The 26,330-nt window shown below is 40.0% G+C and overlaps 1 protein-coding gene across 2 annotated transcripts in view; it reads right to left on the bottom strand.

Moving 5' to 3' along the window:
• Positions 1-19,682: 19,682 nt before the first annotated feature.
• Positions 19,683-26,330, bottom strand: part of ARMC1 (armadillo repeat containing 1) — a 33,103-nt gene continuing 26,455 nt past the window's right edge. For both annotated transcript variants that reach the window (XM_056484626.1, XM_056484627.1), the window contains exons 4-7: positions 25,989-26,178; positions 22,686-22,802; positions 22,528-22,602; positions 19,683-21,993 (exon numbers count right to left, since the gene is read on the bottom strand). In XM_056484626.1, coding sequence (XP_056340601.1) covers positions 21,802-21,993; positions 22,528-22,602; positions 22,686-22,802; positions 25,989-26,178 — 574 coding nt within the window. In that variant the 3' untranslated portion in view covers positions 19,683-21,801. The remainder of the gene's footprint in view (positions 21,994-22,527; positions 22,603-22,685; positions 22,803-25,988; positions 26,179-26,330) is intronic.

Here is a 26,330-nt window from a genome sequence, read left to right as displayed (position 1 = left end):
TGGGCAATAATTTCCTCAGAAGCTGAAACAAATATCTCTTATAAGACCTTTTTCAAGCCACATTCAGAATATTTTGTTTGATGTGCTTCTTCCTGAATAAAATAGTCAGGTATAGAGGAAAAACATAGAGAACAAAAAATTCAGTAGCAGTAGACTAAAACATAAGGAGGAAGATAAAATTATCAATATTTCAATCCCTAGAAGGAATGCCTTTTGTTTCACCAATAAATTTTTCTATGAACAAAATGGAACTTGAAAAATCCTTGAAAAATCCTACTAAAAAAAGGCACACAAGGGTTAGCATAATTTGGAAGATGCAGCATAAGTGGAGCCATACTGAATATGAAGATGAGACACATTTAGTTTAAACCTCAGAAAGGGATTTTCTCAAAGGAGGATGAAACATAATGTTTGCTATGTGCAAAACATAAAGATTGCATCACCATCCTTTTAGATACAGCATATGAACATATCTGCTGAAAGTCAAAAGTGAAAGACTCTAGGAAGCTGCCAGACCTAGGGAAAATGAATATTCTGCAAATATATTTATTTTACATGGAAAGCAAAGCAAAGAAAAAATGTTGTTAAATATTTACTCATCACCCAGTAGCTTATTAATCTTTGTTGCAGCAAATACAGCTGACTATAGAGTGTGGGCAGAGATGGTCCTTACCAATAAATGAGCAGAAGATGCACCCCCACAGCCTGGGGCTCCTAGGTGAGCAGAAGCCCTGACAGGGCAGTGACTCAGCTGCATGAAGAGCAGATGCACAGGCAAGCCTGACCCTTACCCCTTACATCCTCTTGCTTCTGTTTTTGTCCTGTAATTTCCTTCATCTGGCCCCCAGAGCTGTCCTGCTCTAGCAGATTTCTCACAGCTGTTACTGCAGCATTGCCCTGGAATCACTGGAGTCCAAGACATGGGCTATATTCTGATTACCTCCTTTAGCACTTAATATTGAGGGTTACAACACCTGAAAATCAAATGCCTTGTCCCAGCCTGATTACTCTGGAGCAAAGGCTCCTCAGCTGGTCTGTCAAATGTCTTTTTCTCCCCTTGGTCTTCCAGATTTCCTGGACATGGATCTTTCTGCCTCCACCTGGTAGGGAATGCTGGTTCCTAGCAGGCCTGCACTGGAGCTTGGTGTAGTTTCACACCACGCCTGCTGAGGAGTCAGGAATTCGGGCATTCTTCTGGTGGATCGAGCAGCCACAGTGATTCCCTGCCTTTGCACAAAAATGTGGTGGCAGATTCCCAAACCCAGGAAGAAAAGACTTAAAATCTGAACTCTACTTCAGACTGAGGGCATCAACCCCATCAAAATCCCATTTTCCTGCGAGTACCTAGCTATACAGGAAAGAATGTTCCCTTTCTTAAAACTGTGCCTTTTTTGTTCCCTACACATTTCTGTGCAGGACTCATAGCACAGAGAACAGAGAACCTGCCTGCACCACCCAGAAGTCAGAGAGACCTGATTCATGGTTGCTGTTATTCAATGGCCCTCATCAATTCAGAATAAAAATACCAAGTCTCCTGGAGCAGGAAGCAGATGACCTTGAGACAGTCTCCTCCCCATGGATGGCATAGAGGCATAGAGGAAGTTCCTTGATTAACTTTTGATTTAATTTTTTTTTAATTAAATTAACACATCACACATGGAAAAGACCACGAAATAGTTAACAGAGAGCTTTATTGGAAAATGTGCTAAGAGTTGCAGTGGGCACTGGCAGTAAAATCATGTCTGGCTGTTTTCCTTGGGGATACACTGGCCTTCAAGTGTGAGTTATTTAGTGAGAGTCCAAAGGTCTATGTTATGCAAGAAGGCAGATTAGATGGTCATAGCAGTCCCTTCTGGTCTTTTGCAATTAATCTATGACATAATGTCAGAAGGTTGGTTCATCACAGCCCCAAAAAAAAGTAATTTCCTTGCTGATAAATGAAAAAGTAAATCAATTTTTAGTCCTAGATGAGGATGGGATTCCACTGGTCCCTAGGGGCTGTTTCCCTGTTCAGGCCCTGAGCAAGGGACTGCTGGACCAAACAGTATGTGCTCTTGCCAGGACCTGGATTTATTATCTCTATTTCCAGCAAAATGACAGCCACAAAAGGTGAACTCTGGCTTTTGAAGACACTGATGAGTTTAGATGGGGTCTTGGCTTCCAAAAGAGTACAGAATTCTCCATGATACTCAACTGAAGAAATTATGGAAATCAGGGAAGGAAAGAAGGATATTTATGCTGCAGGATCACAACCTCACTGGTCTACATTTTCCCCACTAATTGAGTTCTTCAAGTCAAGATTGGACACTGAGAGATAGTTTTCAGGACACTTTACTGCAAAATTGTGCAGCTGTTGAGTAACTGATTCTCAAATACTTGTGTGGCACCAGGGGCAATGCTCTTCTTACCTCCAGCTCCCCAGGGAGGGAAGTAAAACATGAGAGAACACGGCCAAAGGACAAAAACCAGATAAGGAAAGGGGTTGGAAGTGGAACAAGCAATTCTCTCAGTCCCATACTCCTACCACCGAGTTTCACAATCCCTCAAAGGTCATTCCTTCCATTTCCAAGATTCATATGACTTAAATCTCCATGAAAATTTAAATCTCCATTTAGCTAGCACTGTTTTCTCTCCCCTGTACTGGGATCTTACAAAGTGAGAAAACAACAGTGGTCAGAGCATGTGCCTTTTTCAGCAGAGGAATGGCTTCAAAACAGAATAGCAGAAGGAAACCAAACCACAAAATGAGTTATACACCATCATCCTCAAGCACTGAAATTGGGTGGATTACACTGCCACTACATTCTTAATGATACCACTGTCAAGAGGATTTCTCTGCAGCAAATGTAAATGTAAATTTTTCATCAAAGCAGTTGCAGAAATGATATAATTTATTACAGTTTTTAAATTTCTCATTGGTTAGGTTTAAGCATGTAACAGAATAATTGATGTGCACGTTTGCAAAAGACAGATACAGAGGAACTCAGAAATAATGTGAAGTGAAGCCACAGTGTCTTTACTTTGTATTTGAGGCATCTTCCCAGTCAATGAACCTCTGTGGAAGATTAATGTCATTTGAACTTTTATTGTGGAATATCATTCGTGCACTGCCACACTTCGCACAAATGGTGCTTCAGTCACAGCTGGGTAACACTCCAGCATATTATTTCCCAGGCATTTGAGAGTTTAGAGAATTACTGAAGGGCAAACTGTACTCATTTGGTAATAAGGCAGACTGCAGTTGCAGTCTCCATATGAATTCAACAAATGGAATCAATGTTAATTTCATTGAACATAGCAAAATAGTTGTGATAATAACCCCAGTGAAATATTCCACTAGAGAAAAGAGATGGAGAATAGTGTCACAGTGTTTTATATCATCTACACAAAGAATTCTAGAAAAAAAAACAGAAATGGGTGTGGGAAAAAAATACCTTAGTAATTTCTGAAAAAAAAATACTCGTTTGAAAAATCAAAACTGTTATTTCTCCCATCTTCATGCTTTGATTTTAAGAATTTGTTGCAGAAGAAAGAACTAAAGAAACCAATTGGGATTCACTTCCTATTTTTACCAACCACATCCAGCTTTGAGGTAGTCTAGATGTTTCAGATTGGCATTATTGTTTGTGCAAATACATGCTATACTGATCCTGAAAGTAAACATTTCCCAAAGCCATGATTTGTTAGCACCATCTTCACATATTATGGTCAATTAGTCAATAATTAGTCAAATAATTAAAAATATAATTATGCAATGATATTGCCTTATTTTTAAATTAAGGACTCATTCACAAGCTGATTCCTTTTCCTGGTTATATGTTTCTTTGCTGCTAAGCACAGAAAGTTTAAGCACATAAGCCTTGGTTGCTTTTTCTCCCTTTTAAATTTAAAACAGGATTCTGTTAATAAACAGGCAAGTGCTTACTAATATGCTGTCACCAGCAAAGACAAAAATGTGCAACTAAATACTTATGCATCTCCCCCAGATGCAAACATATCTGTAAGAACCATCACTGATGTGTTAGAGACCTCTAGAGCTGTAGCTCTTCTCATGAAACTACAGTTGCTGATATTACCAATTATTTTATTATGGCTATGATTCAGTTATACAATATCAAGATACAATTTTAAAGCTAAATAAAAGAAAAAACCTATAATAAAACAAACAAACTCACTAACTAAAAATGAGAGGTCCCTTGCAGAATTATCAAAATATCTCCAATACACAATCACAAAGTGCTCAATGGTTTCAGTATCTTTAGACACTTGCTTGAAACGGGGATATGAGCTTTTAGAAGGGCCCTGATGTCGTGCAGAGGACACAGAACCACTGTTAGAAAAAGAGAGAAGTGTCAGTGCTGTGTACTGGCACCCAGAAAAGTAACTTCTACGTAAACATCCCATCCATAAGACAGCCAAAATCAGGAATTCAGCATGTCTTTAACCACCCATTTATTTATCTGGCTCCCATCTATCTATACCATGGGACTTGCAGCTTGCAACATCTGCAAGGAAGGGCTAGGACAGCTTGGAGTGAAGCAAGACACACCCTTCACCTTAACCTTCAGAGCTAAATCTAGGTTTCTAACTTAGGAACAGAAATTTATTACTGCAATGCTCTCCAGTGATGGTATGCACTCTCCTATCTAGCTACCTTCTGCAGTTGTGTTAGTGACACAGTAATATTCTGAGAATTTCTTTCATCTAGGCACACAGATATCAACAGGACTGCATAGTGCTGTACCATGCACCATTGCACCACCTCCTTCCTCTTCACCTTGGGGCTGTGAAGAGACCTTAACTCCCAGCAATCTCAAAAAGTTAATGCTGGTCACACAATCAAAACAAACACAAGACTATCCATTTGCTCACCTCTAGATGGAAATGGAGACTCATGCATAAGAACTGTTACCATTTGAACAAAACACTTGCCAATCTTCTCATGTTTTAAAAAATGCTATTATTTATTGCATTCAAACTCTTCCTATCAAAAACTATTAAAAGTCAGCTTAGATTATTCTTAAGCTCATTTAAAATCACCACTGTGGGCCAAGCCATCCTGAATTAAATCTCATCAACAAATGTATCCTAATGATTGGAGGGTTAAATACTGAATCACAGAACCACAGAATGGGTTAGATTGGAAGGGACCACAGGTCCAACCTCCCTGCTCAGGCAGGGTCATCCCAGAGCATATGGAACAGGGTTGCATCCAGATGGTTCTTCAATATGTGGAAAGAGGGAGACTGCACAACTTTTCTGTTCCAGTGCACAGTCACCCACATAGTAAAGAGGTTCCCAAAATTCCAGTGGAACTGGAATCTGTGAATCAGTTTTTGCCCACTGCCTCCTGTTCTAATTGCTTGGCACCATCAAGAACCTGGATCCATCCTCTTGACATTCCCCATTCAGACACATGTATACACTGATGAGGACCCCTCTCAGTTTTCTATTCCCAAGGCTGAGCAGGCCCAGCCCTCTCAACCTTTCCTCATAAGAGAGATGCTCCAGACCCTTATTCATCTTTGTAGACCTTCACTGGACCTGCTCCAGCAGCTCTGTGTTTCTTTTGTACAGAGAAGCCCAGAACTGGACACAGCACTCCTGAGCAGGAGAGTCACCAGCCACTTCAGACCATTTAGGTGAGCGGGGTTCTTGCTTGAATGGGGAGTTGAGTAAAGAGATCAAGACTTGAAGGCAAGCGTGCAATTCCAGTCACACATAACATAAACTTCTAAACTAAATGCATCCAATATACTATCAAGCAGATTCATTTTTGTAATATGGATGTTTTTCCAAGAAAGCTCTCAACCATAATTGGTACCAAGATGTGGGCTTGGCAGGTGTATAGAAAACTTCAATTTTTGTCTCTTAATACATGGTACTAGAGATGGGAAACATTTTTGCCTTCATACAGGACCCAGATGGCAAACTGTGAAAGCTTAATTTCAAGAGCATTCAGGCTGACAGCTCTACAAGCAGCTAGCTGAATTTAACTTATGTGATTATGACACATGCACAGGACTCTTCAACCAAGTGGTCCAACACTCCACCTATAGAGGCACGTTTATGGGATCTGTGTGTGCTGCATGAAAGCCTTTACTTTGCAGATCAGGTCTGGATTACTACACTGGGAATCACATGTGCACGTGCATACAAATTATTTCCATGGTCTAGCTTGTCAACCAGGATATTGGTTCTATTTCTGCTTTTGCAGAAGGTAATGAAGAGTCTAAACCTGAAGGGTTTCACTTGTGTTGTGCCTTACCCAACTCCATGCTGGCACACCACCTACTGACAGCCTAGCACTGCTCTCCTGTTTATTAAAATCCTGTCCCTACGTGAGCACAAGACCTCTGACCCTGTGATGCATGGCTGTGCAAGCCAGAGCAGCAGCATTTGTCAAGACTCTAAAAGGAGAAGGTGTTGAGAGAAAGGGTCTCCAGGCCACTGGTGGTATATTGATAAAAATTAATCAGCTCAACTGTTCAGCATTTCAAGCCAAGCAGTGGGAAACGAATTGTCTCCCAGCTGAACAAGAAGCAAGCAGTCAGACAGCTTATCAGCAAGCAGTTAATGAGACTGGTATTCTGAGAATCTCTTTCATCCAGGCACAAAGTTAGCAAAAGGAGTAGTAATTGTATGGTAATATCCCATCCTCCATTTCAGGCTTCTTCTCATCTCCCAAGTGCAAATGTCAGTTTAAGTTTCATTTGTTTTCACTCTATTTTAAGGTGCTTGTATATTTTAATGGTTGCAGATATGCAGTCGGACTGTGGTGCATTGAACAGAAATGCATTAAAGCACCACCTTTTGTCTTCTCTGACATTTCTTTGTACACCATTACTGCACAGCTCCACAAGGCTCAACTTCCTGGCCCTGTTTTTGGCAATGTTTGCTGTTCTTTTCCATGTATTTATTTTGATGAGTAGCACACTTGAACCTCACAGGCTATTCTAAGTAAGAGGAAACCATGACAAAAAAGCTGATCTCATGGCACCCTGATTTGGTCTGGATTTCCAGATCTCAGCCCATCTTTTTTACCTTAACTCACAGAAATACCTTAAGAACACTATTTCTGGAACTTTTAGTGCAAGGAAGACATGAGTGATGAAAAAGGAGGGGGATGGTGTTACACGTTTGGCTGAAGAGCTGTGTAATCATCCTCCTTTTCCTCTGCTCACAACACGAAGAATACACTGTCACACCAATGGAATTCATGTTCCCCTGTGCCAAGATCTTCATTTGCTTGTCCCTGTTAGACACTAAATTGCCATTTAGGATAACAAAGGGGAGTGATATTTCCCATGGAGGCTGCTAGTGTTGCAGTCTCTTAAAAAGATTAGTCTCTGGAAGTATCTAGTGTGTCTAATCATCTCAAGGGTCAATGGGAAAGAAGAAGATTAAGACTGGTCTGATCCAATTAGCAGGGATTTGAGAAGAAACAAACAAAAACAAAAGTTGTAGATTGACCTTTAATAAATCCTCAGGCACAAGTCTGAGGAATTGATACAGGATCTGCCCTGCTGTACAAGGATGTGTTCATTTTGGTGTGTGTGGTATTAATGGGATCACTGCTGCAAGGGGCTTTGCCCTCCAGCTGATGTTTCCCTGTTTGGTGTGTGTAGCTCAGCTGAGGTAGCACAGAGCATCCAACTCCATCTGCAGCTACATCCAGTCTGGAGCACTGTCATTAACCACCCTGGTTAATTAAACCTGATCCCTTCATTTGCCCAGCTTAGAGCTAAAGGGTGAAACATTGGATGGCTTCCCTAAGCACACAGGTACAGCAGGGAGCATAGCCCTGGGATCACCAACCAAAAATCACTGTCCACAACAAAGAACTTTTCTGCCTGGAGACAGAAGAAGCAGTAAGAGTTAATCCTGAAGTAGCATCACAAAGACCATCAGGAAATGGGCACAAGTTTCTATTGCACAAAGGTATTTGTAGGAAAAGCACCCTCTTTACTTCAGTTTTAAGTGTTGCCACTAAAATTCCATGAAATCTAACTGCAACAATTAAACTAATGAAGATCCAGCAGATGTTGGATCTGTGATATTTTACAGCATTATTTTAATTGGGGAAAGAATCCAGTTTTGCTAAAATATTAATGAAAGCATGCTCATTTTGCTTCTGGATTTACAAAATGCCTCTCTTCAATAGCTTGTTCCTGTTTCCCTTTCTCACTGTTGCTTCTTCATCTTACTGGTAAGACAGCAAGAGGCAGAAACAAAGAACTAATAGTCTTTGTGCACTGAACTGTTGAATGTATGCTGTGAAGAGGACGACACAGAGGCTGGCATGAACACACTTTTTCCTCTATGAGTGCACCTTGGAAACATGTCCAATTGAAGCCAAATTGAATTCAGGCACCCTAAAATTTTCTTTTGATTATGTCCATACTGTATGAACAAAAGTCACAGGAGACTTTCCAAGTCTTGAGCTTCAAATGGCAAACCTCAGTTTGGACAAAATACCCCACAGTAAATCAGGAGGTTTTCATACAACAGCTATGTTTGACTTACTATGAAAAGATAAAATCCCACAAGTTTTGCACTCAGCCTAAGTCATGGGATCACAATCACCTAGGCTTGCCATGAGGCCTTGCCATTTGGAACATTTCTAAATGCCTAGAGTGAATTCTCATTTCTGACTGACTGTCAAGAGAAGTTCTCTTTTCTCTCCCCACAATAGAAACCTCAAATTCTGTCCTTTCCATAACAAGCAGTCCTGTGCCTTTTTTTTTTTCTGAATCACTCTGCTATATGTGCCTCTCTCCTGTTATACATCTGTTGTGGCACAAGCTCATTTCCCCACTGTCATTCTCTGAGTCAGTATTTGTACTTCTGTCTCATATTATGAAGAAAACATCTCTAGTGGCACCACATTTTAATTGGTATGAAAATATTTGGTAGCATAGTCAGCAACACCCACAACTTTCATTTATTGCTTCTCTCTCTCTATGGAATACTGGTATCATCATCCACTTTTAAATGGCATTATTCAATCTCTATTTTTTATTTCACTGATGGGACTCCTAGTTTTAAGCAGTCCATTCTACTAATATGTCAGACTCTTTTCAAGGAGGTCTTCTAGAGATGTGAGAAGGGGATTTAATCATGACACAAACATCAGTAGACTTCACACCAACATCTTCAGCTGCACTTACAACCAGAGCCTACCACAAGGTCAGATAGGACCATAACACAAAGATATTTCCGAAATTTCTGTGGGCTGGTCCTCCTGGTCAGCAGCTGTGGCCACAGGCCAAGCTGACTTCTGTTGGAAAGGTCTCATGAGAGAAATAACCACGACCATGTGTCCTGTGTATTACACACTGCTAGAATATCAAAGCCTTTACACCTGCAGCAGTTTTATAAGATTTTACTTGTATATAACACAGGGTATGGTAACGAATATGTGGGCAGGAGGAAGTCTATAAACAGACTGTTGTCTATTCAGAAACATTCAGGTAACAAGAAGAGTCTTTTGAACAAATATGCACAACATTTCTCTCTCCAACACATACATGCATCCATACCCACCAAGTCAACTGATCTTCCAGAAACACATTTTAAATAAGGCCTACAACAGGGAAAAAATCATTGTCTCTGCTTTCTATCCTTCAGAATAAATTGCATACACAGCATTGTGAAAAAGATCTTATAGGTTCTAAATAATGCCTTTTTGTGCCCCTTCTGTATTGATTGTCTCCATAACAGTGGCACTAGTTTCCTCTAATTTCACAGTTAATTCCTCTGTTTTTTAGAAGCTAAGCCAAAGAGAGTGGGAGGGCATTGCTTCCTAAAGAAGAAACTTGGAGCTCAGTATTTTGGCTGCATTAACCTGGGTCTAACTTCATGTACACCAGCATAGCTAAAGGGGGCAGACCTCTCCTTTGCCTCACTCAACCCTCCACACACCCATGGGCCAAGCCCACAGCCACAGCAGTCAGGAGGCTCTTATGGTGCCAGCACCATCCCTGCAGAGGAACCAGCTCTCTCTAGGAAGGGAGGAGCCAGGCTGCCATCCCTCCTCAGTGCTGAATGTCTAACAGAAAAATAAACACACACAGACAAAACCTTAGCCACTTCCAGGAAACACTTTTTTGTGCTTCTCACTAATTCCTCATTTAGATGGACATTCTTCCAACATGTATCACCATGAGAAACACCAGAATAGATGAAAAGGAGGAGCACTGCTCATATTCCTGTCAGCCAGAAGCAACAACAGTGATGGGGCATCAGGTGGAAACGTGTTACAGCAGCCTTAGCCATGTGCTGGGCAGCTCTGAGAGCCAAACATCAGCCTCTTGGCAATACCTGGGGCCTGGTTCAAACATGGGTCTGGAGGCTGAAACAAAAGGAACATCCCTTGCTCTGGAACCAGAGCATGACCCAGAAGGGGGCATTTATTTGCAAAGAACCTGGGCTGGATTCTGATTTGTGTTACATTTGGGATAAAACTAGGATTAAGTTGCCCTGTGCTTGCACTGCTGTCAGGTAGATCAGCTCAGGACTTCTGTCACTCAAGCAGGTGGCACACAGATCATAAATCTGCAGATATTTACACACAGACACACAAAACCCGCTATCCACCCCATTTCATAGGTCATTAAGATCGTCTGTAGCACTTTATACGCAGTTATGAATAAATTAATTGTAAAAAAAATAAACAGTGGTCTTTATTTAGAGACAAAACTCACTTTACGGAGTTTTTCTTAAAAATAAATAAATAAATAAATAAATAAATAAATAAAATTAAATAAATAAGTAAATAAAAACAAAGCAAAACAAAACAAACCCAAACAAAATAAAAAATTGAAGAAACGTAAGCATGAGATGCACATGAGAACAAAGAAAGTGTAATGCTCCATCTATGAAAGCCACACAAAGTTCGGCAGAAAAGGGGAAGAATGCATTTTTAAAGAAACAAACAAACAAACAAAAACCAAAGGAGTCAAAGATGGGAAGATGGAGACCCGGGCCGGGAAGGGGCCGGGAGCGGCGGTGCCAGCATCCCCGGCGGGCTGCCCGCTCTCCCGCTCCCTGTCCCCTGTCTCCCTCCTGGTTCCCCGTTCCCTTCCCGCTCCTCCCGGCCATCGGCACGTCCATGCTGCCATCTAGCGCTGCCGCCCCGCTGCGCACCGGCACCGCCCGCGCCCCGCAACAGGTGCGGCACCGGCGGGACCCGGCACCGGGAGCGGCACCGGGAGCGGCACCGGGAGCGGCACCGGCGGGACCCGGCACCGGGAGCGGCACCGGGAGCGGCACCGGCGGGACCCGGCACCGGCGGGACCCGGCACCGGGGAACAAACCCAGCTGGGGACGGGTCCGCAGCTCATCGGACTCACAATTCCAGTGAGGAGAGGCTGAGGGAGCTGGGAGTGTTCAGCCTGGAGAAAAGGAGGCTCAGGTTGCTCGCTTGTTGCTCGCTACAACTCCCCGAAAGAAAGCTGTAACAGAGAGGTTCGGCCTCTTCTCGCAGGCAGGTAGAGAGCACAAGAGGTCACAGTCTTAAGATGCACTTCTGGTTAGGCATTAGGGAGAAATTCTTCAGAGAAAGAGTAAAAAGATATTGGAATGAGCTGCCCAGGGAGGTGGCAGAGTCACCACCCCTGGAGGTGTTTAAGGAAAGACTGGACATGGCACCTTGCCATGGTCTCTTTGACAAGGCAGAGTTCAGACACAGATTGGACTCAGTGACCTCAGAGTCTTTTCCAGCCTGTGGTTCTGTGACTTAGCTTTCCATATTGCTTAATGTGCAGGAGGGGTTTCAACACGATGACAGCACATCTTCTCAGAGCTGGCAGTACCGACTCCCAGCCAAGGGGAACAGCCCTCAGTGGCATTGCCAAGGGCCAGGATACAACTCTGGTGCTGGACACAGGTCTATGAGTAATGGGAATGAGCACAGGCAGTAGAGCCAAAAGATGTGCAAACACCTGAGACACAATAAAGGTGCAGTTTCTTCCTAAAGTCTCTTACCACACAGCAGGAGACCAGCGTGGCCATGCAGTCCCTTTAGGACTCTAAAGGCTCATTTACTCTAGGTGTTGCTGCAAGCCTCTGTTTATATGGGGTGTCAGCCAGTTCCTCCTTCACGTTGCCCTTCACACAGGAGGTTTGGGGTGCTTGAGGAGATGGAGCATTAGCCAAGCCAGCACTGCAGATGCAGAGGCTGGAAGAGGAGGAGGTGGGGAGAGCTTTCCTTTTGCATCAGAAATGCTCTTTAGAAAGTGCCTCTTTAGAACTTTCATGACATTAACACAGTCATCAATCACTAAGTAGCAGCTTGGGGAACAAGGCCAGACATGCAATTACCAAGAATGCCTGAACTGTTGGTAGCAGGAGTCCAGGAGTCCTTCCTGCCTGCACTAGGGAGTTGCACAAGCAGCCACCCAGGCCCTGGAGGAGGAGAGACCACTACTTTCAAACAGAGAATAAAGGAGTTCCTGATATCCCACATTTTCATTTATACAAGAATCATCCAGGAGAGGAGGTGATACAGCTTCTCTTCATAATCTTCACATCCCAGAGACAATTTCTGTGATTTCATAATATGTCTGGGGTGAGATTTACTAACAGCCCACTCATATCTTGGCCCAGTGCTGCTCAGTCAAGTCTCCCCAACTTGATTCAAATACTTCACTTTACCAAATCCCAAAGGAACAGAAACTCTCTGCCCTGTTATCCTACTTTGGCTCAAAAGTGAGATGCAGATTTATGGCAAGCAAAGCAGGAAAAAGAAAACAAAGCAAAACATAAACAATCCAGAAAACACTGAATGCTTCAAAACCACCAAGCCAAGGAAACATGAATAGGTTGCATGAAACAGCAGCATGAAGCTGAGGCCAGTGAGGAATTAGCTAAGTAAGAAGGGCGAAAAACTGTTTTAACTTTTTGGTTTGGTTTGTTTTTCTGATGCAAAGCCCTAATTTGTAAGGAAAGCAATTCTACAAAGTCTCAATTTTCACTAAAAAACAAGCATCCCTAATCCTCACAGCTGCAGAAACAAAGGGAAAAAAACCTAGAACTGCACTCTAGCATACCCAAACAGCAGGATAAAACAAGCAAGAAACCAAATTAATGGGTTTGAATCCCCAGGGAATTTAAGTCCAGTTCCTTGTGGGAACTATATTTCCATACTTAGTATTATAAGGACTGAATGGTTGAAAGACTACAATGATGATGACAAGAGTGTTGTTATAAGAACAAAAACAAGGAACAAAGTGTGCATTAGAAGAAGCAGGTGTGTACAAAAGAAAAATACTTAACTTGCTTCAGGATCTCACATTTTGCTGATAGATGCACCAAGACTGGAACTCCTGACATCCTTGGACTTTTTTTTTTTTTTTTTTCTATGAAGGGAACAGTTAATTTTAAGTGTCTGGAGTTGAGGTCCTGGGAGAGTAAGAAACTCAGGTCATACAACCCAAACCAACTTCCCTATTTCATGCTGATCAAGCCAGCATTTTGCAGGATGGCCCAGCAAAAAGCACTGCACAATTTCCTAGTTTTGCCTTTTGATGCCTCACACAGCAACTTTCTTTGTTTAAACAGATTATCTTCATCCACTTTATATTATTTTGTAATTCTGAAGTTAAGAAAGTGGAGGCCCTTGGTTATGCTGGAATTCACTTACCTTGCAGGAAGGAAAATCTCCTTTATAGAGGTCATTTCTTAAAAGCTGGTGCAAGGAGCAATCACCAGTAACTTTCTTCAGATTTGTAACTTTTGCCTGCCAGATTTAAGGACCAGCCTCAGAAAAATATGATGGAAATATGTTCTTGCCAAGACACTATTATTAGAAAAAACTATTCATGGAACAGCCACTGCTTTGGGGTATTACTGTGCCACTGCAAACTGCTACTGATAATTAATAAGTGGCTTATAAGAGCTTTGTCTTAGGAAAGTGATATCACATCTCCCATGGATGAAGTAAAAACATTTTTTACATTATTTATTCCTATCAAAGAAAGTTTCCCACTAATAGCAGTGGAAGATGTTGATCAGCTCACAGACTTCTTTAAAATCAGCTTAAGGACAACATTGCAATCACAACAGCATTATGTGGGGGCATTTTTGTCAGCATTGACAATTTTTATCCTGTACAAATGGTGGTGTTTAACAAAGACATATGTTTACACAGATGGAGGAGGGAGGTTGTAGTAATGGTGTGATTGAAAGTAAATTGGATTGGTTGAGTAGCTGATGCCAGCTGCCATTTCAGTCTAGGAGTAGGTGGGTATTCGAGATGGGCTGTAGTCACTGGGACCAGATATTGGAAGTTTGCTGGGTACCTCTTACCATCCATTTGGATGATCCTAAACCCATCAGTCAGCAGCTGAGAGCTGGCTCAGGGTTCAAGATTCAGGATTCAGTGAGGCATTTTGGGATTGAGTGTTCCTGTCCTAAAGGAAGGAATGGCATTTAAGTACACACACATCTTTAGAGGAAGGCACACAGCACATAAATGAGGGCTAAACTTAAGTATCCTTACAGCTCTCCAAAAGGAGAATTAGTGTAAAGATCACACTCTCTCTTCTCCCCAGTGGTGGCTGACTGTCCAGCAAGCCAGACACACAGACAACTGTACTGCTGTGTAGCCAAAAGAGCATGACATTGACCTTGCAGAAGAAACTCTAGTCCTAGAGCATGTTGTCTGGTCAAAAAGGGGTTTCTAAAGATAGAAGCTCATTTTCAGAATTTGGATATTTATGAGGGTACCACTGCTGGAATACTGAAATACCTCAGAGCTAATGGGAATGACAACTTTTTCCACTTAGTGCCAGTCTCACATGGGCAAAGGGTCTTCTCCTCCCCACATCTCTGTTCACAGACCCTGCTGCAGTCTAGTGGCATTGGGATGAGGGACAGAAAAGGACCAGGAAGGGCTGGGCTATGTTCAAGCTTTCATTTAATTTTGTGGCACTAGGTTTTTTCCTTCTCTTCTTCCTACCCAATTAATTTAAATGATACAGGAAACTCTTACACTACACTCTCACTACACTCACTAGTTAACTAAATATCCATCCATTCTACAGACAGGCCTGCATCATGCTTCCCTATGTATATTATGAACAGTATCCCAAAAAAGTTTTTTTTAAAATATAGACACATTACAATTTTTAAAATTTCTAAAGCTATTTTTGATGCTTTACCCTAAAAACTACCATTTCCTCTTTGTAATTTTGTAATAAAATCATAGACCCTTGATTCACTGAATTGCAACTGACTATTTAGCTTTACCTGCATCAGGTTCATTATACTGGGGGTGGTGTGTGTGGAAGGCTGAAGAAAAAGGAAAACAGCACAATATGGCATTCTTAACTTCTTTAGCCAGCCACACAAATATAAACCATAAACATAATATTAGAGAAGGTGTGACTTCTGAGACATCCCAGGTGAAGAACAAGCCATTGTCAGCTTTCATTTACACGTTCCTAACTTTGAAGATAATAATCACTGTGAAATTATGTTTCAAGAAGCTGTTTTAACAGTGAAGGCTTATATACAAAAAACTATTTACTTTTTTTTCTTAGAACAAAGTTTTGCAGAATGGCAGAGAATTGTCATTGTTGAAGCTGTAACAGTGAAAAAGGTTTCAAAATCCAGTCATTATTTATTTTATATTCACTTAGCCTGTTGAAATGTTGGAATACAATTTCATTTAAACAGCAGGGGTATCCTTCAAGCACACGTAATTTACTGTTAAAAACAGCAATGCATTTATACACCAGAACATCTACACATATGGAGAAACAAAAGCAGCTACATTGACTATACCAGTAAGATTGCTTCAGCAGCCTAAATGACAGAGTTAATGCTCAACTATGTTAAATGGCTGCTATTTCCCTATTATAGTGGGTGATATATCTTCATTGTTTCAGTAATGTAGCCAACAATTGAGAGCTAAGTAGTAGCCACTCTTCACCTTCAGTAAGCTTTACAGGTATTTTATATGCAAAGAAATAGACTCCTTAAAATACGCCATTTACTACATCCCACTGAATTACATTGTATAAACAATAATGGTTATTTGCTAAAACATTACAGCACATATTTGTTGTAGCAAAGGAGGTAAAGCCATGAAATCCAAGGACAACGTACAAGCTTCTAGTTTTATACCGAGATTATGAACCTGAATGGCACTGTCAATACTGAATGTGGGACTTACATAAGAATAATACAGGGATTTACAATCAAAAATCCATTATGGCAGTTTAAGGTTTTATTCAGAAAAAAAAATTAATCTTGCAGTAATGCAAGTTAAATCGTCACCATTAGACAGTATCATGTAAAGCTAAATTAGCACTGTTTCTCTGGCCAGGAGAAGCAGCCTTTTGTGGATGAAAAGACTCTTTGCCTGTGAATTCCCTTCCAGCTTCCTTCCACTCCCTCCAAGCCTTCCCAAAACCAGGACTGCCTGTGCTGGATCATCTACCTACCCTCTAAAGGTAAATACAAAACAGTACACCATGGATACTTGCCCAGTGAAGGAACCATGGCCAAAAGGTCACACCACAAAAGGGACACTTTGGTGTGCTATCACTTTCCACATGTGCTAGACACAGGGGTAGGAAGGGAGTTTAAACAAAACACGTGCTTGACAAGTAACTAAAAAGAAACACCACACTTATATAAGATATATAATACCGTGTATATGGGAGTTTAGAAAGGAGACAACACCTCATTAGAGAAATGCTAAATTACATTAATTAATAACATTAATTGCTGGAAAGAGCACAAATACCACGGTCAGGGTGGTGTTTAACTCGGTGAAAGCAGATGCCTTGGGCACCTTGTGCAGGCAGCACTGCTGAAATAGACCATGTTGTGCAAAGCTTTTGAAATATAACATAAGCAAAGATAACAGATTTTTTTTTTTAACAATTCAAAAGGGTATTTGTTACCAAAAGTTCTTTGTTACCTAGAACTTCAATAAATCAGTAAGGACTGTTTTGAGATGAAAATTGGCTTTTGACCATAGCTTTCAACATCCTGATGCAGCAAACATGTAACCCAGTAAGGAAAGTTGCTTGTGACAGGTTTGACTTTCCTACTCCAGCCCAGAGAAGTTGACAGTGCAAAGGTCCCTCTTAAAATGGAAAGCATTTCAGTTTATTTATGAAGTGAAGCATGAACTAAAAATCAGAGACAGCTCACAAAATTTTGCACTTCCCAGAATTCCTGAGCAATTTGGGTAAACAGATTCTGTTGTGCAGTCTGTAAAATGGGGCCAGTAGAAAAACCCTTTTGTAAAGACCTTGTGTTATGTATGATCATATGTCTGTGGGATCTTAGGTGTGAACAGTGTGCCAGCTGCTCCCTATTAGCTCACCATAGGCTCATGCGGGATCTCGCTCTCCCTTTCCACCAGCAAACACCACAGGGGCAGCTCCCACAGAAAAGCTGACACAGCAACTCCCTGCACCAGTGGGTTAGGATGCTATGACCCTGAAGGACCTCAAAGAGAAGAGGTTTGAAACAGCAAAGTATTACCTCAAACAGTACCCCCTTACTTTCTCTATTTAAACTTAACTCGGTGCTCCAACAGGAAATTAAAACAATGCTCCTGTCATTTGGTGGGTTTGTGGTATTCAGATTTCTATAACTGCTACTTGTGACCTTTGTTATGCCAGTCAGACACACTGCCATGCACTGCTGGCAGAAGTCCTTCTGACCTAAGAAGTTTGGTTTTGCTTGTGATTTTATTCCGCTCCATAGAAACAATAGTCAGAGTACCACAAGCAGTGCTGGCTGATCAACCTGAACTGTAGCCACTGGGCAAGTATTAAACTGCAGAAATTATTTACCAACTAAGTTCTGTATCTTGGTAGCCATGAAGAGAGAGAGCTGTTGGAAACTTGATCCAGATAGCAGCCTTCAGATCCTAACATAATAAACAACTTCTACCATGACAACTGGCACAAAAATCTGTTAAAAGTGTGCATCTCCTCTGAGATGTGTTTGTATCTTGAGACTTTAACTGCTTTAAGAGACCTTAATTTATTCCACAGAGGAAGTTTTAACTCTTGCAGTCACTTGCAGAGTGCAATATGCACATAATGAACAGTAAGTTGAAGAAACTTTAAAACAGTTTCGTTCTGATGTGGCACATGTGTCAGCTTACAGTTAGACCTTGCTCTCCATGTGTTTATCTATATACATGCAAAGTTCTGCAAATTTAAATCAGCTTTTTCAACCCTACTCAAAACCTACCATGCAGGCTAAACAAAGACCATTGCCTGCCCTCTGTAAACTACAAATAGGGCAATTTCTTTTTCTAATAGCTTTATACTAAATTTGAGAGCAGGAATCTCAACAGGCAGTCACCCCTCGGGCTAATTAGATGCTATACCTCACTGAAGAAGTCTCCAGTGACCCTCCACTCACTCCCTTTTGCTAAATCATGTGCTTTTGACTTTTCCTAAAGAATTACAATCAGCATCAGAGATGGGTTGAGACATTATTCTCATCTCTCTTTGTTTTCAGTATTTTTCTTAATTTTAACAGACAGGGATTGTTAACATTTTAGGAACTCCATACAAATAGGTACAAAGAAACAGGAAAGACTTTATGATCCAGCTTTCTCCCAAAGGAATATGGAAGGAGTGGTGCTGCTAATTTTTATTAGGTGTGTTTTTAAACTCTGTTAGTTGACAGCTAGAACGTTGTCAGAGGCAAAAAGGCGCACCCACATTTTATTTTATGTTGCAGGCAGTTACAGGAGTACTTCACACCTGCCAGTTTGCATCTGCCTAGGTAGGCAATGTTTTCTTCCAAATTAGCCCTGCACAGTACCCCCCTCACCAGCTTACACAGCCCGTGGCAAAACTCAGCCACATCAGCTATTTTTGTACAGAATAAGCCATAGGTGATTTGGAGTGGGAAAGCCAAAGTATAATGTATTTCACTGTACTGTAGAATGCTTGCAGTGCTTTGACAGCTGCTCACAGAGGCACAGCTATGAGCCTCAATTTTGCCTCTACCTATCCCATCAGCATTTACTCCCTTTATGAGGAAACATGGTAGTGATTACTCCATTATGCTGTACACAGCGATAACCCTAGGACAATTCAGGAGCTTCCACCACGATGTAAGCAGTGACTTCCTTGGTAACTTTGCAATGCAATACCAGTGCCATGTCTCCCAGTTCAGCTTCTTTTTAGAAGGCTCTAGTTTTGCAGTAATTTTTTTTTGTCGTATCTTTAGGTCAGAGCAAAAGGGTTTTCTTATTCTTTATCTGACCTCTGACAAAGTACAAACATAAAATTAAGGAGTCTGTGCTATGACTTCCCCCCTTCCCATTTTAGCAAAGAAATTTCTCCAGAAGAGTTGATTTTTCTTAATTTCCCCAGTCATTAAAAAAAAAAAAAAAAACAAAGCTAATGTCTAAAAACCCCCTTAAGAATGAATTGGAGAGAATATCCTCAAGAATCATCTGCTTACCCACTTTTTACAAAAACCTTTGTTGGAAATGTAAGCATGTTCTACACATATACAAAAGCCCTGCTGTGACATACAGCAAAGGACTCACTATGACTAGACATCAGCATTCCTCTCTGTCAAACTAAAGATGAATACACTTCTAAAACCACAAGTAGCTTAAAAGAATGCCAGAACATTTAAGAAGGCACCAGATTTTCCTTAGACATTTAAAAAGGCACCACTCATACTTTATTTAGTTATATTATCCTTTATTATTTTACAATGTATTTCAAAAACTTTTACAGATGCCTTAAACTGTTCTACAAGAGCTGCAATACTGTCATAAAAAGCACACCTACAGACCAAATGCACAAACAAACTGTAATACCTACTGGTATTGAACCATTAATATCCAAAGGGTGTAGTCTTTTAGTAAATAGATGTGCAGTAATGCAAATGCAAACAGATGTTAATGCAGAAAACCAAAACTCTGCATTCATGGCTATAGAACAGAGGACTTTTCAAACACATTTGGTACTGTAACATTCTAGACAGCAATATGAATAGCATTACATATTTAAAGCAATACATGCCCTGAAAAGCCTGTATTTTCAATCTGTGCGTGTAAACCTGAATCAAAAATAAACTAGATATATTAAAAAACATGAGACATCTAGTCTGCCAACAAGATTGTTGTTTTTTTGTTTGGGTTTTTTTTTTTTTTTTTTTTCTTAGAATGACAATTAACCTGGGTGGGTGAACTCTGACCTGCATTAATATTATTATTATTTATTATTTTACATTATTATAACTTCAGCACTTCTGTAGTACTATGACAGCCTGTGGGGTTTTTTTTTATTTATTCCTTGTGCATGGACACAGGAGAATAACTTTGATGCATTAAATTTCTCTTCTGAGTCTCCAAGTGGTAAATATGATTCATATTATAGCAAATACATTACCACAAAAAAGCACTGTATAATGAAGTTTATAACATGTTTCAAAGTTCTCAGCTGTATTTCTCTGGTGCAACAAAGCAGGGGGCATTGCAGCTTTCAAGCACTGTGTATTGAATCCTCTCAAGTACAGTGTTTGCTGACAGCTCAGATATATGTTATTCTCTACCTACAGAAGTTTTGCTTTTATTATCACTTCTGCTCACAGGAATTACTAAGACATCTTTAAACTTATACTGTCTGTAAGTTACAGGGCAAAGCCAATTGTTTACATATGTTTTTAAGCCAAGCTGATGTTATTTTCATGGGAGTCTGAAAGACATTAGGAGGAAACAGTAATTGCATATTGGGATTGTTAGGGGAAAACAAACAAAAGAAAAGGAGTCAAAATTTACGAGTGTGGCACTGTGGCAAAAGAGGCATTCTGTCCTGCTTTATATTTCAAGTTTAAAGTTTTAGTTACCATTAAATATTTCCTAACAGTAAACACCATTTCTTAATCAAATATAGTCTACATTCCTCTATTCTCTGCAGGCTGAGCTGCAATGGGTCATCACTACATTAGACCATAGCTTTTTCTGCTAGTCTTCCCAGCTAGCCTAAACGGCAGTCAGTGGTATTTATTAGTTATATATATGTATATATATATATATATATCAGTCAGTCACACCCATCATTACAAATATGTTCTAGTTTATTTACTGTACAATGTATGTATACATATTTGTGTTATTTCAGTCCCTTTTTTCTTATCTTAAGCACTCCAATGGTTAAGGGCAGGCTGGGAAAAAATCAATATACATAAAAGGGTTACACATTTCAAGTCTGTAGTGATTCTAGTTTAACAGCAAAAAGGGGGTCCTCGTGCTCATGCTGTGAACACAGCTGGCAAAAACAAAGCCAAAAAATAAGAGGCAGACTGTATTTTTCTCTGGAGTCAAATCTAGAAAATTGAACAGAACAATGTTAGTCCAAAGGGATGTAGAAATGGAAAGGGCATTTCATTCAATGTACAACTGGAGCTATTAAGAATTTTCTTTCACAGAGGCCCTGAGACAAGTTGAATGGATTCTCTCTACCATGTGTTTCACGTGAAGTCAAACTTAACTTAAAGCTCTATAGGTATAGCATAAACATTTGGTATATAACAGTGGACCCATTTTTAAAAAGTGAAGCAATAAAAATCTACATGAAAAACTAATGAAGGAACAATTTGATGGGAGGCCTCTGTCCTTTGACCCCTGCCCTATCAGGCTAAACGTCCAATAAAATGTAAAATGCAGCATACGTTTGCTTAATCTAAAATTTCCGTGATGATTTATTGCAAATTGCACTTGGCAGTTCACCACAACAATGGAAAACTGGCCCCCTTGTTGGTTCATTCACACAGTCTTTCAACACCAAATACAAATCACCAGTAGAAAGATCGTGATAGAAAGTTTGCTGCTGTGCTGAGCCAGCTTGCTGCACCTTCTGGATGTGACCCAACACGAGACACTGCTTTGTCCTGCTCCTTAGTAGGGCTCTCATCTTCTGGCAAATACTCAGGTAGATCTGTGTTCTGCTCTACTTCCACTGGAGTATCTTGGAACGGAACTAGCATCTGGCAAAACACAACAGATTAAAATTATGTCCAATGTTGTAACTTAAAAGAATGAATCAAAGTTATAATATATACATGTTCAGGGTGACAGGCATGCACATTGTGAGACTCCTCCCCGTTGCCCTATAGAGTAAGAATATAAACGGAACCTACCATGCTTAGAAGATACACAAGAAAAGCTTAGGGAAGAGAAACTATCAGGTAAATACAGACTACCTTTTAGTGTAGTTGTGAAACAAAAACATATCAGCAACTCCAACCAAGAAAACCCACCACATTTACTGTGACCCTTTTCATATAATTATGGAGATAATCAATTACAGTACTTTTGTCCTTCTTCTGAACAGTAATTTCTGTATAACCATTCTATGGATTCATATCCTGACATAGGATTCCCTTGATTCCCCTTGTACTGGATGCAGAGCACTTACACTTTAAAAATTTTGCCCATCAGATGTTAATGGCACAGAGGTGTCGATATGTAAAATATAGCTGAGCTGTAACAATCGGTATTTAGAAAGATACAGATCCTACCTCCTCACCACTTTCACTTTTCACAACTTGCTGTGCCTTCATAACTTTGGTTGATGCTATTGCTGTTGCCAGCGCCTACAAATGCACAGAAAAAAAGCAAGATCTCAGTGCAAAAGAATGCAATAATGTGAGGATCTGGAGGGTTACAAAGCACTCACCTCTGCTTTTAAATCTGAGCGAATTCGGACCACGCACCTCTGAACAGCCATTTGAAAGGTAAAACTAATAACACCTTTAATTTTCAACAAGGCTTCTTCACAAAGATTCCTTCGAGACTGAAAAACAAAGTCCCAGAACTAAAAAATATACCATGCAAAAATGCTCACAAATTATTGTTAAGGTGTTCCTATATGTTTAAAAGCACATGGTTACAAAAATGTGGTTGAGTAACAGAAAAACTAAGACTTACATTTTAGTGCACAAATATTAAAAGAAAAATTTGCTTACACAAAGAAGGATGGAATCAACTGTAAATAATTAGAGAAAAGTGCTGAAAAGCAAAGAATGTTTTTCTCCATGTGATCAGCTAAACAGTCCCCTCTGGTTAAGTTCTGATTGACTGAAGTGCTCATTGATGAGTAGTTAGTGTTTAAGTTGCTATTTATCAGACACCTTGGCTCCATACTGACTGAATGCATCAAAGCAGCTGTTGTATCTTGCAGCTGCTTCATCTGTGGCAGCTCACAGACATCATGGCACAGCATACACTTAATTCTTATTTTAAAGGGAAAGTATTTGGTTGATAACCCACAGAGGGCTATGTTTAAAGCAAGTGACATCACCTACTGTGCTGTAACATTACATTGACCCATACTACTATTAATATTTACACAAGATGGTTGCAACAAAAAGAATTAAAGTCTACTTGGAGAGACTGCTAGCACAGAAGGGGATTAAAAACAATGGACTGTATCAGAAATAAACTGACAGCCTTTACACTGGTTTAAAATAATGATATAGTTAACTTTTCTTTTCCTGTAAGCTTTTAAATAATTAATTATCTCAAAGTATATTTGCATTAGTTACCAAGTAATCACTAGTTGGTATTCACTGTATGCACAATAAGCAAATTAAATTATTTTAATCTCTGGAAGAATGAATGGAAGCACACCAGGGATTTTTTTAGCAGTTTAGCATGTATATTGAAACAATTCATTTGTATAAGTTTATGTATTGAAATAGCTAATGTTTTTGCATTTTCCAAAAAATAAAAAAAAAAATTTGTCAGATAGGCTACCTTTCCCATACAAAGGAAATATTTGATGCAAATATAGGCTGCCTTACACAAGTGAAAGCTGAAACCTATTTCTGGACACAGGAAGCAACACTTTCATAGCTTTTTAGCTTAAAAATATATATTCATATATGGGTGTGTAGCAATTCTGTGACAGAAGTCAGCTTTTTACTCTTAAGATCCCAGGTGAATCACAGGAACCTCAGTTTAATTCAAAATGAGGCTTTCAGTGATCAGATAACTGGTATATCATTTCTTAAAAGACAAAACTTAAGGTCCACACAAACTCCTTAAAAAGCTGGTAGCTTGGCAGCTATCAGCTTTGCTGCACAGATATACTTTGCCAAAGACATTTGACTGGCAGGTAGCCACAAACCCCAGCAATACACAACTAAACATCTTTCTGCATAGTGTTCCTGAAGCATGGGCAGAGGCAAAATTTAGGTTATTTCCTTACACACCAAACCCTGATTACCATGCCCCTCACAAATACGACTAAAATGTACAGACTAGAAAACTGACTGAGGGGCATGCCACAAACTCCTGAGTTACTGCCTTGTTTTTTTACCTTTATCACCAAATTTGATTAGTAGACCTTAAAATTAAAACACCTGACACCACATTAAACAAAAAAACGACCTTTCCCCTCTCTCCCTAAAACAATCAATATCTACTATTTGAGGTTTCAAAATCCACAAGCATTTGTAGGATCTGCAACCATTTCTAACAGCAGCTTCCATTTACAAATGTAAATGACTGAGAACACCATGTATTAAAGCTCTATGTTTACTCACTTTGCCTTCTCAAACTCATACATTCAACCAAATATTCTCTGCTGCCTAAGTCAGGAATAAACTATTGAATGAAACTAAATGGCTTTTCTTGCCCACAAGTTTTATTACCCTTCCAGTTCCAACTTCTCATAACATTTAAAACAACATTACAAGGATATTTAATTTCTGGTGGGAACATCTTAGCATTTAATCATCTGATGAAATACAGAGCTACATACACCAGCTATCTCAGCCTCTGCACAGCCAGATTTTCCTTTAACAAGAAGCTAGGAAAACATGCTGGCGTGATCTACCTGCAGTTCTGCTGTCTAGAGATCACTGTCTATGGTTTTTCACAATACCTTTAAACTTTGGAGTGAGAAAACTGCACAAATATTGCTAAGTTCCATTTGCTCAAAACAAAGATATGCTTTTAAGATAGAATTGGACTACAGGCAAAATATCTAAACTCATGAAGCAGAAGTGGAAGAAAATTCTTGCTTGCAGATACCTGTGAACAAACAAATCAACTACAAGCTTAAAAACAACAACTTACGGGACTGAATTTAAAAAAATTCACAGATAGAAAAGCCAATGGTGTTGACAAAGCACTGCCTTTATAGATAGAGCAAGTGCTGGAAGGCCAAAACTGTAAAAAATATTGGTATAAAGTGAGCTAGAGCAGCATGTTATTTCTAAAGGAATTAACTATGGTCCTATGAAAGCAGAACAGTGGGTATGCTTTCGGTAAACTGGGCCTGTGGACATGCTTACTTGGCAGAATGCAAAGCAACAAAGCAAAGGATCAGGTTTGATCATTTAAAATGGGTACAAAACTGAAAGATACAGAGTCCGGAGGGCACTTGTGGATAATGCTTAAACAGCCTACATGCTGTTTGGCAGCCGTAAAAAGGCAAACATGGCCCTGGGGTGCTATCTACAGGGGTATGGTAGATAAATCTGTAGAACTTATTCTGACATTACATAAAGACTCAGTGAGACCTCATTAATTCAAATGCCATTCTGGTCACTACAGTAGAAAAGATCTCACAGACAATGAGAAGATGCAGCAAAATCAACTCAAAGAAAACACAGCATTTCTAAATTAGGAATTAAGAAAAACACCCTAGTGTCTGAAATCTCTCATAACTAAAAGGAAACTTTCTTTAGATAAACACACACACAACCACAAGAGATCCTTAAGTGAAAAAAACTGAAGGCACCTTGTTTATTCCTTGAAAAACCATCATGAAAACTGCCTTAAAACATCTTTAGGTATTCTGAGTAAGCTCAATTTATGAAAGACTTTATACATATCTCATGCTTCAAAATACAATTCACAGAAATTGCTGACAATTGATGATGTCACACAAGCAGCCTGACTGGGTTTCTGGGGTTAAAATAAATCTCAGTACAGCATGCCTTATTTACACCAACTCTGAAGGTTTCCTTACCGAATCATCAAGGCCATCTATATGCAGAACCACTGTCTTGGCACGCTTATTTGTGCTGCCGAGGAAAAACTGTGCTTTCCGCCGACGGTAATTCATCTCATTCACATTGTCCATGTCTGACATGTTGGAAGACTGAAGGATATCATAGACTTCAGAAGCCAGAAGTTTAGTCTCTCCTGGTGTAGTGGTCCTTAAAGAAAAAAAGGAAAAGATTTCCAAGTAGTTATTTTCACATTAGTACTGCAAAAAACTACTGATTACATCCTGCACCTGGAATATTTCATGTGGTACAGTCAAGACATGGCAAAAATGTGAAGTGGGGAGAGCAGAAATTGGGTAAAA

Source organism: Oenanthe melanoleuca, chromosome 2 (assembly GCF_029582105.1).
Source record: "Oenanthe melanoleuca isolate GR-GAL-2019-014 chromosome 2, OMel1.0, whole genome shotgun sequence".
NCBI lineage: Eukaryota > Metazoa > Chordata > Aves > Passeriformes > Muscicapidae > Oenanthe > Oenanthe melanoleuca.
Note: the sequence above shows the minus strand (reverse complement) of the source record. Positions and strands in the feature narration are given on the sequence as shown.